Raw genomic sequence first — 19,661 nt, forward strand, 5'->3', positions numbered from 1 at the left:
ATATTATTGCACCGGCCCCTTGAGCGTCACCCCACAGACCCCCACGCATTTTTTTGTGGATATTTATAAAGGTTTTTGTAGCTTTCTGGAACTTCAAACTTTAAGCTGAGGGCTGTTTCTGTGTAGCTCTTTTCTTCTTGGTGGGTTTTCAACCAACTACATATATATAGCCTACTTTTTGCCTACTCTTTTATGAATACTGTGAACTTACTAGTGATGTTTGATTTTTGAACGAATCGTTATTATAAGTGGGTAACCGGTTGAGCCGGTTCACTGAATCAACCTCAATCAGATTTTAGGGTGTGTTAATTGTGTTCAAAGTCTTTTTTTTTTGTGAGATCACTTCCTGTTAGTCATGTTGGTTATACCCAAGGAGCTCTATACTACCTAAAATTAATTTTTTTGCAGTCCTGTTCATCTCAATCGCACTTGTTTGGCTCGATTGAAATCGCGTTCCAATTTGTCGCCCTTTGGTTGAAATCGCAGGGGCCCCGAGAATCATCACCACCTTTCACCCCTCTAGCTAGGCCCTGTCCAGAATTACTGAATACTACCCAGAAAGCTTTTGACCACTTTATAGAACCACACTGACTTGGTGGAGAAAAATAACATTTATAATGCTTTAAGCAGCTTCACCTTTTCTGATTATTTGGAAGAAAACATGCCAAACTACCATTTTTACATGTTGAAAACATGTTCATCATTGAACAGGTAAGTCTTTGTTAATTACATTTTTATGTAGCCTACTTTTAAATAAATACAAAAATCATTAATTATACATTATATTATTATGTTATGTTAGAAATTAATATAATATTTGGTTACACTTTATTTGAAGGTGCCATTGTTACAATGTAATTATACATTTAAGTACTGAATAATATTAATTAATAACATACTATAGGTAAAAAAGAAAAAGTACTATAGGGTTAGGGTTAAGATTTGGTTGAGGGTTAGTTGCATGTAATTATGCATAATTTACTGTTATTACTCTGGTAAGTACATATGTATCAAAGTTACAGAATATTTTTAGTCTGTTCTTGGGAGTATAAGTATGGAGATGGAAAGCTCGATGCAGGGTGTAGAATGAATATAATCCGCATCATCACTCAAATAAAATTAATAATTGATCAAGCAAACTCGAGACGCCAGGGGAAAAGTGATTTTCCTTGAGGGGCCATGGTGACAGATGGCGAACCACCACAGGATTCCAGTCTCCGCCCAGTCGTCTCATATTCCCCGCCCCTTTCTGTGACATCACCGGCGCTCCAGCCCCGCCCAGATGCGATGCGAGAAGCTTTTGCCCAAGAACCACAAAGGAGCACAAAGTGACCAACTCAACACTACAACTGCGCGCTGCTTTGGATAAACATAACAGGAATGCAGAGGTGAGTTTATGCCATCTGTGCGCTTTTGTGCTGTTGATCCTTCTGACTGCTTTTGAAATGATTCGGATTATGTTTCCAAACCTCCGAAATGTTTGTGTCAGCTCTCAGTGTTTAAGTAGAACTAGCGTTTCTTGTAACATTTCAGCTGCTTTTACAAGCCTGAAGTTACAATGATGCACACATATCAGGTGTATTCAAATTTTTAAGGCATAAACTTAAATGGGGTATATTAATAAGGCAACACGGACTCTATATACATTACATATAAAAAGGTTTTTAGAACTAAAAATTATGGATATATTATTTGAATGAACTCATTTACTTGTGTGTGTGTATACTTAATTTGTGCATATTTCAGCTAGTGTACTTGTACTAAGTAGTAGGCGATTAAAAAGCTTAAACTGTCTTATAATTGATATTCCCAGAATTCCCTTTGTGAACCATCAATTATTGTTGTAATGTTAGCCCTTCATTTGAGATATAGCCTATGTCTGCCAGTAAAATGTCTTTATTTTTTGAATAACTATAGTGATTTCTTGACATTTCGTGCAATGGCCAAACCGATTTAAAACCAGTATAAAACACCAGTTTATTCCAAAATACCAAAGTAACAAAAAAATAATGAATATGGTATGAATTTGGTAACAGTGTCTAATTTTAAGTGAAACTGTGGTTACAATAGTACAGTTTCATTAGGAACGACTTGTTCTTGTTTTACAGTTGGTTATTTGTTACCGTGGTTATCAGTGTTTGATAGTCACGACCACCCCGGTGGTCATTTCTAATGGTGAGGAGGACATCCTATACACCCCCCCCCCCCCCCCCCCCCCATTCCCAGCCGCCGATCCCCTCTCTCCTCTTCCTCCCTCCCCTTCCCACATTCCTTTCAGACTTTGAATGGAACAGGATTGACCTCTGGCATAACTCAGCCTCGTTTTCCTACAAGACCTCAGCTTCCCCCTGTTATATTAACAATTTATTGTCAAGTTAGGTGGTGTATTAAATATTCATGGCTCGCAGAACAAATGGCTGCTACTTTAGATCAGTATGGTTGTGTTTGTATGTGCTTGTGTATTTTGAATAACAGTTATATTCTATATTCGTATGAAATCTTTTTGAATTTTAGAATATAACAGTAACTTTTTTTTACAAGCTTGCTTGCAGTGAAACCACGTTTGTTGATTCAAAAATCATCTTGAAATCATGATATAAGAGACTTTCCTTCAATGAATGTTCCAGATTCTATACAAGTTAAATGTGTCGACAACCAGTTGTCAATAACTGCAGAACTTATAATTTGGCTTTTACAGTAACACACTTACAATGGAGCTACAGCTTGGCTTCAATATGACAAGTAAAGTCATGAGTTTTAAACCATTAAAAGTGTTAACGTGAAACTAATGTGATTAACATAACTTACTAACCTTGTATGTTCCAAAGTATGGGTCTAGAAAAGATAGATTTAAGGAACTTGTCAGCACAAACAACAGATTTTGTTCTACAAGTTTTACATTTCTGTGTTTGAATGTCAGCAATAGACCTACCTTGCGTTATAGATCATCAGTGGAAGTGCGTTATTGTAACGTAAATTAAATATATTTGTATTTTACAAACTGATTAGCCAGTATTTACTCATTTAATTGACCAGGGATGTGAAAAACTATGTATTTTAGTAGGTGGATTGACTGAAACACTATTCGACTAATCATTCTTAAAGGAATAGTTCACCCAAAATTTTTAATCTGTCATCATTTACTCACCCTCATGTTGTTCCAAACCTGTATGAGTTTCTTTCTTCTGCTGAACACAAAAGAAGATATTTTGAAGAATGTTAGTAACCAGACAGTTGACTGCAGCCATTGTCTTCCATAGTTTTGGTGAACTATCCCTTTAAGGAAGCCCTGTTTATTTTCTCTTTTCAGAGTCACCTGACCCTGATTGGATATGTTTGCGTAAGACATTTTTTTGTGTTCAAAGACCAGTTGGACCGTTTTTAAGTTGACACATTGTAATGGTCTGGGTGTATGGTCCAAAGAGCCATGTTTGCGGTTTCTCCAAGTCATGCATTGGTGGGGAGAATAACAGAGGCAAATATATGCTGCGCCATTCTGTTCAAAATACAATCATTAACGGTAACCATGTCATGTGGATAATTTACTACGCACTATAGGTTACAACATTTGTTACAAAACAAATGTTACCAAACGAACCAAGCGAAGCGAACTACAAGTGTGTTCACACTTGTAGTTCGGTTCTCTTGGTTTTTTTGGTCTGGAACGAAAAAGAAAATGATAAATTTAGTCCTAGTTCGCTTAGCGTTCACACTGTCATTTTTAAGACCGAGCCTAAAGATATAAAACAAACAAGAATTTTGACCAGCTGAGACCCCATGAAGAGCTTATCAAAACAGCCCCAGGAATTTCTCCGTCACACACACAAACGAAGATCTGCTGCAAGGAGACTGTGTTTGCGACACCTGTACCGAACTGTGATGGGCAACGTAGCTCCTATGATGAGAAAAAAATCAGTTGTGCTTGAGCAGTCGGTCCTTTTTAGGGTCGCATCCTGTGACATCACGTCCTGTTTTTGGTTCGTTTAGATGTCTTTGGTCCGTGTTGCGTTCATATTTCAGTCGAATCGCACCAGAGTCCGTTTGTAAGCGGATCGAGCGACTAGCGACAAATCTAGATACTTTTTGGATGTTGCATGTAGCATGTAGTCAGTCAGTGTCTCATACTCGTTCCGTTGTCCAACAGAAAAATGTAAATGTAAATGATTGGACATTCGGCTATATTATATTAAAATTAGATAATTGGCACATTACGTCATCTAGCGCCATTTAGCAGGTTTGAACTAGCCTGGCTCCGCCCTCCTACGTACTTCCGCTCAATTTCATTTTCCTTCAGTAACTCCGTCTGGGATTGTGGTGTATTCTTTGGTTTTCCCCGATCAATTTTTAACCGGTCCAATCAGCGAACAGAGGGAGTGGCTGAGAACGATGACGTTGAGATCGTGCGCTAGTTTGAGTTGACATACGTCACGACCAAACGTTAGCAATTGGTTATGGCAGATCCAGAGTGACTCTGGTCAGATCCACTAGTTTTAAACTTCAACAGAGTTCCCGCCTACAAGGAAGTTAACGCTTGTCAATGGAGAGAGGCCAGACTCTCTGTACAAATGAAATGTGCGAGAGTCTGGTAGAACCAGGCTAGGTTTGAGCTACTTTCCATTGAAAATAGTCGGCAACACTTTTCAGGGGTCTCGGGTCACCTTTGGTACGCACCAAGGTTTGACTGGCAGCGTTCACACTCATTGAAATGAATCGCACTAACAGAGCAATCGCACCAGAGTTCGTTTTAATTTAACCAAACCTGCCAAGTGTGAACACATGTAAAAGCAATACATTTAATGGCCTTTAAAGGACCTTTAATGGTAAAAATGTAACTTTTAAGGGTGTGTTCACACTTGTAGTTCGGTTCTCTTTGTTTTTTTGGTCTGGACCAAAAAACTAAATTATACTTTTTTCCCCCTCATCTCTAACGTTCTCACTGTCATTTTTAACACCGAACCTAAAGATACGACGGAACTTGTAGAACATCCAAAACAATGCTGTGTGCTGGGCTAAATGCGCTCTTTGTATGTGCATACATGTGATGGAGCTGAGAACTCGTGAAGGGCTTGAGGTGTGTAAAGGAGTCAAAACAGCGGCAGGAATCCCTCCGTCACACACAAACCAAGATCTGCTGTGAGGAGACGGCGTTTTTGACACCTGTATCAAACTGTAATGGGAAACGTCACGACTTTGACGAGAAAAATCTTGACATCGTGTCCTGTTTTTCATGTCTACATGTCTTTGGCCCAGAGGTTTGGTGTTCACCAGGGTTCAGATGGCAGTGTTCACACTTATTCAAATGAACCGCGCTAACAGAGCAATCGCAACAGAGTTTGTTTGAATCAAACCAAACCTGACAAGTGTGAACACACCCTAAGGCAACTTTAAGAACAGCACACTGATTCACTCATTTAAGAATCACCACTAAAAATGCCAAAACTACATAAAAAAATACCTATCTAACCTGTAAAATAACTAAAAATAAATAGTATAATAAATCAAATAAACAACAACATGCCACAGATGTTGTCCATACAGCTTAACTTGGATCAAAGCTGAAACATTCCTTTCACAGAAATGCCTATCAGCCAGAAAACACTCTTTCTATTATTTGTGTCGTGTCCACTGTACATAAAGCCATGTTAGTCCAGCTTAGAACAGCAGTGTTAAAATCCCCCTCGAGTCAGATGGCAGTAGACTGTGAAAGACAGGGAATAAAATGGCAGATCGTTTTACGAGGATTTAATGTTTCAGAGTTGGCCATCAGGAGAGATTACATTGTAAGTACATTGTGGCCTTTACAGCGTTTATCCTGAGGCAAGCAGGCCTGGTCTAGAAACGCTGTGCTCCAACTCCCATTCAAATGGCCTTTCCATTCCCGTAGCCTTTGGCTGCTCTTCCAATACGAATGCGACTATTATAGACGGTCTGCGTAATGATGCTATGTTTAAAGAAAGCCACTAGTTTCAGTTCAGCTAAGGGTAAGTATTACTCAGAATAACCTAGAATTATATACTCTCTTTTGCTTTTTCTGCGTGTCGGGATGAGGGAGTGTATTGTTTATGGTATCAGTGGGTGTCTTTAGCTGGGATCATGACCAAGACCTGGGCGGTTTGTTTTCAGGACTCATGAGACGCTCAACGGTCTGAGGTTCTTAGTCAAGCCTGTTGTCTAACTTTCTGATTCCTGATGATTCATCGGCCGCAGATGTGTTTATATATAAACTAGCAATCTTTGTTCATTTTGCTCAAGTAGAAGCATGAAACGTGGCGAGAACTGCTCATATTTTAAGCCTAAAATCAAAATAAAGAAAAATTTTGTCTTTTTATTTATTTATTGCAACGTAACATTGTTCATGACAATTAAACACATTTTCTCCAAAATTCTCATTACCATACACTGTAAAAAATAATATGATCAAGAAGTTATGACAACATGTGTTCACATTGCTTTAACTCATCAAAATAAGTTCAATTTTCAACTTTATTGTAAGATATACAAGATTCAACTCATTTTTTTTAAGTCAATTTAATGTAATTTAAGTTGAAATGACTTAAACATCCAAGTTGATTGTACTTAAAAATGGAAGGCAGCAACTTTTTTCACAGTGTAGGTTCAGAAAGAAAATCTCATTTATTTCTAATTTAGTTGTGATTTTAAATCATGAAATATGGATTGCCTTTAAATTAAACTGATTATTAAATAAAAAATTAATGACAATCTCCTTTGAGAGTAATGAGGTTGCAAAAAAACTAAAATGTCTGGACATTTTATGGTAATGAGAATACAAATATATATATTTTATTTTGCATTTGTGTAAAAACATGCTTAACTATAATGAAAATAATGCAAAAGCAATGAAAGAATAAATTGCCTATTCTTTATTAAATTATGTTATATTCAATTATTATATTAAATATTAATATCTTTTATTTTAAAAGATATTATATTAAAAGTTATAAACTGTGTGTGTGTATATATATATATATATGAAATATTATGAAGTGTGAGAGAGACATGTTTTAGTGAGATTTGCTGTTTTTATGTGTTCGTTATATGTAAAATAGGAGCATCTTCACTGTAGACGATTCAGCAGACGGACATGTGCTGCTCTCCATCTGTAATTTGTCTGCGCTCTTTGGCGTTTCTGCATCCTATATTTGGCCCAGAGGAAGCTCAGGGTTATAAGTGAGATTTTTGTGCTGTTTATGTTCTATCAGCTGAGGAATGATATTAAATTCCACTCTGTGGCAGCCCATTTCCAGCTGGAGGGCTTCAGATACACACAGCAGGAGGAGGAGTAGGAGACGGGGAGGGACGCGAGCTACTCATCAGCCAAGCATTTCCTCTCTTTCTTTTTCTCTTTTCCTCTCTTGCTGTTTCTCCTTTACTATGTCAGTCTCTCCAGAGCACTTCCTGTCATAGTTCGGCCACTTCCTGTTACCGTAAACAAAGTTGTTGTTTTTGAGATATTCACCCTTAATCCTGTTTAAATTATATTAAAAAGTCACTTCCAACTTTGTGCTTTGATAATAGTTCATTTAGTTGATGAAAGCTTTTGAATGTCTTACCAGACTAAGTACATGTTTAAGTCCCATTTAATGAAGTGTTTCATAGATAAAGTCACAGCAAACAGTCAGAGATGTAGAAATTCCTTAGTCAATTTCTGAATGATTTTCTTTAAATCGAAAGATCTAGTCATTATCCTTTGTGCTTCCATTTGGTTTCTAGCCAAAAGGGCCTTCAGGGAAGTATTGGCATATGAGAAAGACTCTGCAACTGAAATGCAGACGCGCCGTACGCTACATGATGCATTTGAGATGCTGGCGGTCTGATATCTGAGACGAGGAATCTGATTGGCCCTTGCTGTTCTGGAGTTTGGCCAATCGGGTGTTTGATTCTGTCTGAATGACTGAGAGAATGAAGTGTCAGCTTGAGTGTCAATAATGCTAGACTGAAAACACAATTTGTTTTTCAATTTCTTACCAAACACACCCTGATACACCCTAGAGTGTTTAAATATCCAAATTTGTGGTTGACCGATGTGGATTTCTAAATGGCAAATCTGGAATGACAGATGGTCAATTCATTACCTTTGTCACTTCTTGTTCCTGGTGCTGCGTGGTTTTGAGTTTGGCCTTCCAGGCTTGAATTAATTTTAATTATTTAATATAGAAAATAAGTATATTAAATAAATATTTAAATATATATATATATTAATAAATAATTTAGCTAAATACTTATTTAATGCTTTTATACGGTAACTAAATTATATTAAAAACAATTATAAAATATGAACAAATGTTTTATACTTAATATATAATTATGTAAATAAGTATTTAAGTAACGCTTAGATCTCATAACATTTCATAGACATACAAAGACACTATAAAAACAAAATCTAAAAAATGAGAAAGGATTTTGGCACTTTTTCATTGCATTAGACACCTGATATTTTCTTATCACAAATTGTGGTTGCGTCATGAAACCATGTGATGATGCAAGACCTCTGATGTGAAGACTGCACCACCCCAGTAGCCAAACAGACACTCGTGAGAAAATACACAGACTTTCGCTTCAGGTTTCACTTAATTTCAGGCCACGTTTGGTGTGTAATGTAAAATATGATTCCATTGCACCATGCACATGTTAAATGATAAATGTGCAGGGATGCTGGCTTCCTGTCAGAACCGCTCTCCAGAGAAGTGTGTGTGTGTGTATAATAATTAGGTTTGACTCCATGGTTTTGCTCCAGTTAGTCTCTGCAGGGTTTCTCCTCCCACCAAGGACTCCACTCTCTCCCAAACACATGTGTGCGCTAAACTCAGAAAATAAATGATTATGCTCTTGCTGAGGCGCTGGAATAACATCCTGTAGGGGGGTATTGTGTCCAATTACTAGAACTATATAGAAACTATACAAATACTCTACAAAGTACGCCAATGTATGATCTTGTTGTGTGTTCTGGAAAGGTCGTGATGGTTGACTAGTCGACTAGTTGCCCAACAACATTCATGTTGACTAGATTTTGTTCAAGTTGTTGTTGAGTCAGGGATGAATTAGCCTGCTATGCTTTAGCTCTTAGCGTTAGCTTAATCGGTTAGCTTGCAATATAATGGGATTCTGGCTAGCTTTCTTCATTGTATTCTTTTCTAACTGTTGCCCTGCCGTGACAGTAGTTGACCTGAAAGATAAACTGACTATAGAAGAAGACAATAAATGCTAATGCTCGCTATAGCACCCTTTGTGGCAATACACAAGAATTACAGTCTGAGACATTTCTGACTATGAAGCATGAAATGTGCACTTGCGTAGCTAGAAATTTAGCATTCAGAGTATATTTTGCACCTAACATTGACACTAAAATGATGAACATACCTACATTTTTAACCAAATGATTGTTGAAATATCTACTGACAGCAGTGCAATAATAATTAGCAAATCTCCTGAATCAGATTCTTAGTGGCTGAAAGCATGACTTCTGTAGCATTGCGATCTATACCTTGCGGATCCCTCAGGAATAGAACAAACCTAAAAAAGCACAATCGTCATCAGTTTCCACAAGCACAAGAGTGTTGCATTGTGTTTCATAATTAATGGGGACTCAGCACAAATTCAGTCCTTGTAATCCCCTAAATGCCCCTGTAACTCTTGTTGTCAGTCGGCGTGCCTCCCGAGGTAAATTTTCACTGGCTTATGGTGAATGCACTGAGGTTTATATGTCTTTCGGAGTGTTTGGTGGTGTTTGTGAAGATGGATAGGGGTGAGCAATGCTAGGGAAAAGTCTTCATTGATATGTAGAGCGTTTCTTGAGAGACGGCCCGACCTGATGCAAAACAACACAGTTCATTTACAGAGGACTTTGTTTAAGCCTCTGCTAATCCAGACCTCCCAACAGGAATGAAACTTGGCATCGATTTCTTCTCTCTTTGGAGCGATACATTTGGGAACACACAGTTTACTAGCCTTGAATTCTTTCTTTTTGTTTATTCATGTATGCAAATAAAATTCCGAGTGTAATTGGAACAACAAAATGATGTGTTCTCCTTTGACATTTGGTAGACCAGAACTAAAATGAGTGCACATGCTTCAGCACAATGACCCAGCTATGATGTGCTTGTGGCACAAGTTTGAATTTGGCTTCTTTTGCATCTTTTTCTTCTCCAATCCAGAATGACAGCACAGCTGAAAGATTTGTTTGAGCTGCGCCCTCTATTGTACAGGTGTGAATTTGCACTTCCTACTGCTTGAGATGTCTTCATTTTACATTTTTGTTGTGAAAGGGCCTTTACATTTGTGGAAAATAGAACCTTTTTTAATTTTTTTTATAGCTATTATAAAACAAACAAACAAGCCCAGCCAAGATGAGAAAAAGTAACGCAAAAGTGTTAACGCATTACTTTCCACAAAAAGTAACTTACACAATTAGTTACTTTTTAGAAAGTAACGCAATATTGCAATGCATTACTTTTAAAAGTAACTTTCCCCAATACTGTGTATCTAATATTACACACTTAATTTTTTTATTTTTTTTTTTTTATGTATGCAATATTTATAAATGCGTATGTACATTTTAAAATGAATATTTTTTTAATGTATTTTTAAAACATTTTATATAACATTTAGATGTGTGTGTGTGTGTGTGTGTACTTTACAAAATAAGTAGTGGGCTGTTGTCTGTTTACTTCCTTAGTCCCTAGATCCCTAGTCAGAATGATCCAGTTTGTACTGAGGAATATTTTTGATAAAGAGGTTTGTAATGTCAGACCCATTTGCGTTAGCTGATCCTTGTCAGGTAGAATGACCTATTCACGTAGAGATAATAAATGAAGTCTGTCATTTAATGGACTCCTGAAATTAGCCTCTTATGGGAACTTTGAAATATTATCTTCCACCCACACCCCTCTGCACTTTACCTGAGTAAACCCTTTGTTTTAGAGTCAGTGGTGAAGTATGGACTGGCGGGGCAGTGGAGGGAGAAATTGCTTTGTCCTCTGCTACGAGGTGGTCATATTTACCAAGTGATGAGCAATCGGCAGAAATGCCACTTGTCTTATTCACCCAATTAGCTTGTCAAAGTAAAATAAAATTCCTCCCTATCATCAATAGAAAAAAATTCTAAAATGTAATAACCACAGGCTGTAATGTGCCACGTTATCTCAGTTACTGCCCCAATGTCACGTATTGGAAATGTAATTATAATAATTCAGTTGAAATGACAGGTGTTTTAATGCGAGGTGGAAGGATAATGCCGCTCTGTTTAAATGAATTAATGAATTCAGCCAAACACTGTTTTATCTGTATGAAGCTGTCTGAAGGGCGATAATTAAGAAGTGCTTGAATTAAACCCATGAGGTTTCTGCAGAGCTAACAATGTATCTAAGAGCATCTAAATTCCCTGGCCTCCAGCTTGAAGTGCTTTCGACTCATCTTCTGTGAGTTACGTGCTGCATCTGAGATAAGTGTTCTCTTGTCTTATGGGACACCCGAGAGTCGGGGTTTACAAGTGTTTCATGCTTTAGACGGATGGTTACAAATGTCTCTTTGGCTGAATTTGATGGGGTTGTGACTACTGGGGAATTGCAAGATTTAGTTTTTCGATTTCAGTTCCATTAATGGTTCTTGTAGTACTTTTGAGGAAGTATTGAGTGTTGTTTTGTATTACACAGCGCCATTCCATCCGTGATGGCGGAAAAATTAGCATGTTTTTAATTGTTAATGGAACCAAAGTCATTTTTTGACAACAAATTTGCCTTTTCATAACCAACAAGTTGCGCAATTGCAAATGTTTCTTGCTACACAAACACATTTTTCAAAATCTGATCATATTAGCGCATTTCAGTGAAATTTCGTGGGCAAAAAAGTAGGTTTGAAAATTCTTTGTCCTACAATGCTATTATTTTCAGAGCATGTGAGCGGGAAGCGGATCAGTGAACGAGAGGGTTTTTACCAGCGTTGCCCAGCATAGCCACACCATGTCACAGTACAGTAGGACTATTGCAAACAGAAACAAGTCTACTGCTACATAGAAATTTCACGATAATGGTTAGAGCAAGAGTGAAACCTGAGCGCTGAACACTGCAGGCGGCATATATTTTCGGCTCATATTTTAGCCATTTTTCTCTTTCAACCAAAAACCAAAACTGCCACTTTTAATAATTTTTGGCGGCCGAAATTATCCCTACAAAAAAGTTATCACCAGAGTCTGCGAAAATAGACACGGGAGGGTAGGAGGATAGAGGGATTATAGGAAGGAGACACTAGTCTTCAGTCATTGAAGTGCCCCAGGTGCTGTTATCAGTAACCATGATTACATCCATGTCAGACCACTAGGTTTCTAATAAACTTTATTTGTATTAGAAGAACCATAGACCTTGAAGCATTTCTCCTGCTCTGATAGAGTTGGTGGAGGTCAGTGCCATAATTTTTTACAATTTCATGTCATCCAGGAATGCACTTTCTCCATCAACTTCTGATGGCCTGAATTATGAATAAAATAAAAGCAAGGGGGAGATTTTTTTTTAGGGTTGGACTGGAGGGAATGAAAGACAAGTGGTATTGCTGACCTACTTCAGCATCTTATGTAGATAAAGAAATGGACATTTAAAAGGGTATGAATCCTTCCACTAGTCTTTTGTGTGAAAGGCTTTTAAAACATACATGTCAGATATGCTGTCCTTCTTTTGAAGGGTTCATTAAGCTTTTAAGTAACAGACATGAAAGTTCCTTCCAAGAGCCTTCTGAAAGTATTTCTAAAGCATTTTCCACCACAAAATTGTGCATTCATAAAAGTAGACGTAGTACAGAGGCACCCTCATGTAATTTCAACCTCATTTATTACTTTCTGAGGTTAACTTTTGTGTAGAAATTACATTATTATCAGCTACTTGGAGTTACTTGGCCCTTTGGTCTTGTTTGATATTCTTTTCATGCTTCTGTGATTATTTAGACCAACTAATTATAGCTTGTTTTACATCTCTGTGTTGTTTAGCATGTCTGTCACGTCAAGAGCAGATTAATAGCGCTCATCATCTCAGACAGAAGTTGAGGCAATCATGCATGGAAATTGAGTCTGTTTCCTCCACCCCCAAAGCCAAACTGTTGCTGATCTTAAGAGAGCATATCATAACAGGAAAAATAGCTCCTCTAATCCACAACAAACTGCAAATAATAATCATTTGATTTAGCACTATAGGAGTTTGCAAAAAGTCTGTGCTTTTTTTTTTTTTTTTTTATGGAACCATGCTGACACAAAAAGTAATGTATTCACTTTTAGGGTGATATTTATTCAGTGTCATCACCCAGCGGTGTTTTAGTCTGTTTAATTGATGGAACCCCTGCTGCACCATATGCATGTGATTTTTAGTTCAAGGTGTCCTTTGATATGCTTTGATATCTTTCTTTCTGAACCTGGCAAATCAAACGCTCTACCAGTGATAAAAGACTGTTTCATCCCGAAATCAGGTTTTTTACATTGTGGTTGTTTATTGATGTAAATGGCATATCTTTAAGTGATTTTATTACATTGTTATAGGTAGTGTGGTAAATGTGCAATAATATTGTTCCATAAAGCCTTATGCATCTTTAAAAGCTACAATAAGTGCCTTTTTATGCTGAAATAAATTATAGTATATTTTTCTGAAATTCTTTTTACATCTCTATTCCGTAATATTCACAAATGAAAAATAATATTCAAGAAAAAAAAAAAAAAAAAAAACAGTAAAAAAGGGATTAGTTACATTAGCTGAAAATAAATGTTGTCTCTGAAATGCAGCAAGGCATTCAATTTGAATAAAAGACGTACACAATAATACCAGGAATGTGCATTAAGCAAATTTGATACAATTTGATTTCATGCTGGCTTTAAGCTCTTTTAGCAGTGAGACATCACTAAGACATTTTCTGAGAGGTAAAAAAAAAAATAGTTGAAGTCAAATGAAGGTCAAAGATTAAACGCATATTGTCATATCTGGCGGTGGCAGCACCTTGTTATGGCTGTTTTATTGATTGTTCATCTGCAGGTACCACCTCCTTTGTCATCCCTTGGCAATAGATATACCATCAATTAAACCATGATGTGACAGGACTGAATGTTATGAAAGGAGCAAAAAAATTAGCAAAGAGCATTAAAAAAATTCTACCAGGATCTTTTGTTTGAGTTCTGAACTAACGGTTTCTGACTCAAGTTTTCATCACAGAGATCACACAATCATTGTTGTCATGCTAGACAACAATGCTTTAACCCCTTCCAAGATAGATTAAAAGTAATCAACTTTAAAGATCTTTTAATCTCATGCAGTACATTTTGAGTTACATCTCGTCCCAGTTTGTCCCTTTAGCTATACCACACTAATCTCTGGGTACAATCTCTCAGAAGATTGTCTTGCCTTAATGATCCAATAATCTGATTGCAGCATGTCTCATTATTCTCAGTGCATCAAGTGTTTGTCCTGCCACACAAAGCTAATCAAGATTGTCCCTGTCCTTTTTGTTTTCACAGCAGGAAAATAATGGAAAACTGCCAGTGTGTGATTGTCAGGATTGGAGCAATGGTAAAATAGCTTAACCAATGCAAGATGGCCGCCCACAGGATCAGAGTAACCAACAACAACAATGTGCTCCCTAGATGTAAATCAGAGGGCACTCTTATTGACCTTGATGAGGGACTGACTGAGACGACTCTCATAGATGTCAAAGGTCAGTTTATTGCACTGCAAATAAATAAAAGGGACATCTAATATGGTTGTGCCATGTACATTGCAAATCAGTAATTCTTATTAATATGTTTATCTTTACAGTGCCTTCTCCCAGTGCCTTGCGTTTGGCCTCCTCAACGTCATTTGGGACTGCACGGGAAGTGGTCGCCATAAAGGATTACTGTCCATCCAGTTTTACCACTCTAAAGTTCTCCAAAGGTGATCATCTCTATGTGTTGGACACATCTGGTGGGGAATGGTGGTACGCCCACAACAACCGAGAAATGGGATACATTCCTTCGACGTATGTCCAACCGATCAACTACAGGAACTCATCTCTAAGTGACAGCGGGATGATTGACAATCTTGGGGACTGCTCGGAGGAGGGAGCAAAAGAGCTGGACCTGCTGGGGGAGTGGACTGGAATGTCGCTGAAGCCCTCCATGCCTTATGACAACAACAACCCCTTCTCCATGCTCTCCTCAACCAACCCATTCCTAAATGGGTCCATGGATGATGTCCTCGATCAGAACAGCAATGAGAAGACGAACCAATGCAACAGCATGGATTTGCTTTTCTTTGACTTGCCTTCAGACCCCATCTCCACCACCAGCAACACAAAAGGGTACAGCAATAGTGTTTTTGATGGAACATCCACCAGCGCTGATCTTGATGCCTTGCAGATGCTTCGCAAGGACAATCCCTTTTTTCGGAGCAAGAGATCTTACAGTTTATCAGAGTTATCAATCTTACAAGCTCAGTCGAATCCTCCATTGCCTTCATCAGGGTTTTTTACAGGGCTTAAAGCTCCCTCACCGGAGCAGTTTCAGAACAGAGAGGACTTTAGGACAGCATGGCTAAACCATCGAAAATTGGCACGCTCTTGCCATGACCTTGAGTCCCTTGGGCAGAACCCAGGCTGGGGTCAAACACAACCAGTAGAGACTAACATTGTCTGCAAGTTGGACAGCTGTGGAGGGGCAGTCCAGCTCCCAGATACACATATCAGTATTCATGTTCCCGAAGGCCATGTTGCAGTGGGAGACACTCAGCAAATCTCTATGAAGGCTCTACTGGATCCTCCATTGGAGCTGAACAATGACAGATTCTCGACTGTCAGTCCAGTGGTTGAAATCAAACTGAGTAACATGGAGATAAAATCATTCATTACCTTAGAGATGAAGGTATCCGTCACGACTAGGACAGAAAGTCCAATGGCTGAGGTTTTGTGTGTAAGAAGTGACTGTAAAGAGGGTCCATATTCTCCTGTTCCACAAGCATACATTTATGGGGATACGATTCAGGTTCAGCTGGACAACTTGGAGCCCTGCATGTATGTAGCCGTTGTTGTCCAGACCCAACATGTTTCCTTCAATTCATCTGTTTGGGATCATATGATGAAGAAAGTTACATTGGGCCTCTACGGGCCCAAACACATTCATCCATCTTTTAAGACTGTGGTGGCCATTTTTGGCCATGACTGCGCCCCCAAGACTCTACTGGTCAGTGAGGTTGGGAAGCAAGCAAAGTCTGCCCCTCCTGTTTCACTACAACTGTGGGGAAAACACCAGTTTGTCCTTGGCAGACCTCAGGACTTGCTGATAGGTATGTACTCTAACATGTCAAACTATGAGGTCAAGGCAAATGATCAGGCTAGGGTTGTTCGTGGGTTTCAGATCAAACTAGGCAAGGTGAGCCGGCTCATCTACATGATTACGTCTCGGAACGCAGATGAGATTTCCGACTTCACGTTACGTGTCCAGGTAAAAGATGATCAGGATTGCATCCTTGCACAATTTTGCGTTCAGACACCACAGCCGCCCCCTAAAACTGGGATACGGAACAACGGCCAGAGACGGTTCCTAAAGAAAAAGGAAGTTGATAAAATTATTTTGTCTCCTCTGGCCATCACCACCAAATACCCACAGTTTCAAGAGCGCTGCATTACCAACTTGAAATTTGGCAAACTGATCAAAACAGTTATCAGGCAGACCAAGAATCAGTACTTGCTGGAATATAAAAAAGGGGATATTATCGCCCTACTCAGTGAGGAGAAGATCAAACTCAAAGGACAACTATGGACCAAAGAGTGGTACATTGGATACTATCAGGGAAAGATTGGGCTTGTACATGTAAAAAATGTGCTTGTCTTGGGAAAGGTTAAGCCTATATACTTTTGTGGGCCAGACCTAACCACCACAATGTTGATGGAACAAATCCTGAAGCCCTGCAAGTTTCTCACTTACATTTACGCCTCTGTGAGGACAATACTTATGGAAAATCTGGGAAACTGGCGAGCATTTGCTGATGCTCTGGGCTATGTGAATCTTCCTTTGACGTATTTTTGCAGAGCAGATCTGGATAGTGAACCAGAGAGGGTTGCCTCAGTGCTGGAGAAACTAAAGGAAGATTGCCTCAACATGGAGACCAAAGAGAAGAAATCTTTTCAGAAGGAACTGATGATGGTAAGCCTATGTGTGTGTTGGTTTATCCAAACTGCATAGTTTTCAAACTATTTTGGTTGTGTTTGCTTTTTGAATACAGTAGAAGCCCTGTTCTAAATGGGGAACTATTGGAAATTTGGCCACGAAATACTTGATTTAAACCTGTTTTTATGCAGTTCTGCTTATCTGCCTTTTCTCTTATTAATGCTTGGGGCTAATTCTGATGAGAGTGCACTTAGCTGCTCTGTGCTGCCTTTCTTATCTGTACAGCTGTGGAAACCTGCAAGTACAGCAGCCGGATCCCTTCTTGGCTCACTCACATTCTGACTGAAAGAAAGATCGCTCTTGTATTAGTTTTTTATCACTGGGAACAGGATGTCCAGGGTTTGTAATGTACAGTACAAACTACCATGGTTAAATCCCCATAATGTCCAGAAATATAAACTCTTTGGTGTCCTTAAAAGATTAGTTAATCTAAAAAAGAAAATTGTCTTCTTTTGCTCACCACTTTTGCTCATGTTGTTAAAAACCTTTATGGCTTTCTTAAAGGTTCTTAAAATGAACTTAAATTTTTATCTGGTCCTCACACGAAGTTATTTTTATGTATTGAGAAGACTTACAAAAGTCATATGGAACACTTTAATGATATGTTCATGGAACTTTTTAAAAAAAATGTTAGAGCTTGACAGCCCCAGACCTCATTCACTTTCATTATGTTGAAAAGAAAAAAAGTTGTACTAGATTGGAAAAACATCAGTGGGTGATTTTTGGGTGAACTACTCCTTTAGTTGTTTGTTAGTTACTGCCTTTTTTACACTATTGTGTTACTGTCAACACTAGTGTGGTTGAGTTATTGTCAGAACAGCACAGCACAGTATAATTTTCTTTTGTTGTTGTTGCCATTTCTACCTTACATAATTTCTACTACCACTGACCAATATCCCATTTATAAGTAAACATGTTAGCACCCCACTTTTGTCAGCTTGGGTCTTGCAGATCTAAGGAGATGGTGCATTGAGAAAGATGTGTTTTCACCTTTTCAGACTGGACAGCAAAAGAGAGAACAGATGTAGTAAGTCCAGTCTTATCTTTAGCAAAATACTAGCTTTAACATCTTATCTTGGATAAAAGATACTAATGCAAGTTTAGCTAAATTTCTAGTTATTTTTGAAGGTCCAAATAGAGATAAAGTGATATATCCCTGGCTGGAATCTTCATTTTATCTTTTCCTCCACAACAGACAGAGCTTTTGTTAAAGTTAAATTATTCAGGACTTGAGTGGACTGTAAGCGCCTGTTATACCTCAACAATCATTAGCGTCTCTTTCATAGTGTTTCTGCTGGCTGAGAAGGAGCTTCATCATTGTTTTCCTGCCATGCTTCTAGTGCTGACACATTTATCAAGTGGAGATGAGGCTATTATTCCCAAGGCCTGACGTCAGAGGCTAGCCGATTGTCTTTTGTGGTAGTGAATCGATTTTGAAATTGCAGCCTTTTGTCCCTGATGGACGCACGGCCTTTCCTTGCCTCGCTCTTGCTATTATTTAGTGATTTGTCTTTTTGAGTTTGGTAATTACGCCCAATGCTTCTGAGCCTGGTGACATTTTGAGCTGTGCAAACAATGAGATGGAAGAAATTTTGCTCAGCGTTAAGTCTGACAGGCCAGCTATTAAGCTTAGCATAGCAATTTATAATTCTTTCAAGCTAATACCCGTCGGTATTGTGATTTAACAGTTCTGTATGCTGCCTCAGTATCCTAACTTACAGTTAGCATTCCACACACACAAATGTGCTTAGCCTAAATACATAAATATATGACTTTTTCTATTAAGCCAAGTTTTATCGAGTCAAATGGCAGCTTTTCCACCTTTACTCAGTGGTGAGTTTTCAAAGCTTGTATGCTAGGTGGTTGGCTAGGCCTTCTGGAAGCTTCCAAAGACTGAAAGAGCTTGGCAGTTGCCTTAGCCATATCTAAACACTCCTAAAATAAAACCAAATAGCTGCGGGGGCACTCCAAGGCCATCAGGCTAGTAAAGAAATCAAGCTAAACTGAGCCATTTTAAATGTGCTTGGTTTAAATATTTGGAGTGGGCAAAACTGGGGTTATCGCCACCTCACAGACAGCCACCTGCTTTGGGCTTGGTGCAGCATCTTTGTGTAAATGTCACTGTAGTCACAATAGCCAAAGTGTTGTAAGATAGCATATTTATATTTGTTTAATTGTTTAATTTTTTTAGCTCTTGGATAAGTCTGGAGAGATCTGTTACATCTAGCTGTTTCTACATAGCGTATTTTATCTCAATTTGCTGACAGAAAGCTGACAGTTTTGTCTGTCTGGTTTAAACTGGCCATCTCTGCCCCTAAGGGTTAAATAATGCATTTATAAGAGATTTCCAACAGCTTGTGCCTGAGGACTGGCTGAGCCCTGACATTTTTCTCAAATAGCCATGGTGTGGTGGGACACATTTTACATGCTTCTTTAGAAATCAATGTGAAACATGACCTTCACCTCTCCCTGCCCT

The 19,661-nt window shown here is 38.4% G+C and overlaps 1 protein-coding gene across 2 annotated transcripts in view; it reads left to right on the plus strand.

Annotated features, from left to right (window-relative positions):
* Positions 1-1,291: 1,291 nt before the first annotated feature.
* sh3bp4a (SH3-domain binding protein 4a) overlaps positions 1,292-19,661 on the plus strand; it is a 33,851-nt gene continuing 15,481 nt past the window's right edge. Inside the window, exons 1-3 of one of the 2 annotated variants that reach the window (XM_084415636.1) lie at positions 1,292-1,388; positions 14,501-14,697; positions 14,799-17,161. In XM_084415636.1, the coding sequence (XP_084271762.1) occupies positions 14,577-14,697; positions 14,799-17,161 (2,484 nt within the window). In that variant the 5' untranslated portion in view covers positions 1,292-1,388; positions 14,501-14,576. The remainder of the gene's footprint in view (positions 1,389-14,500; positions 14,698-14,798; positions 17,162-19,661) is intronic. The other variant, XM_084415637.1, reaches the window with a different exon arrangement.

This window comes from Rutilus rutilus, assembly GCF_951802725.1.
Source record: "Rutilus rutilus genome assembly, chromosome: 8".
NCBI classification, from domain to species: domain Eukaryota; kingdom Metazoa; phylum Chordata; class Actinopteri; order Cypriniformes; family Leuciscidae; genus Rutilus; species Rutilus rutilus.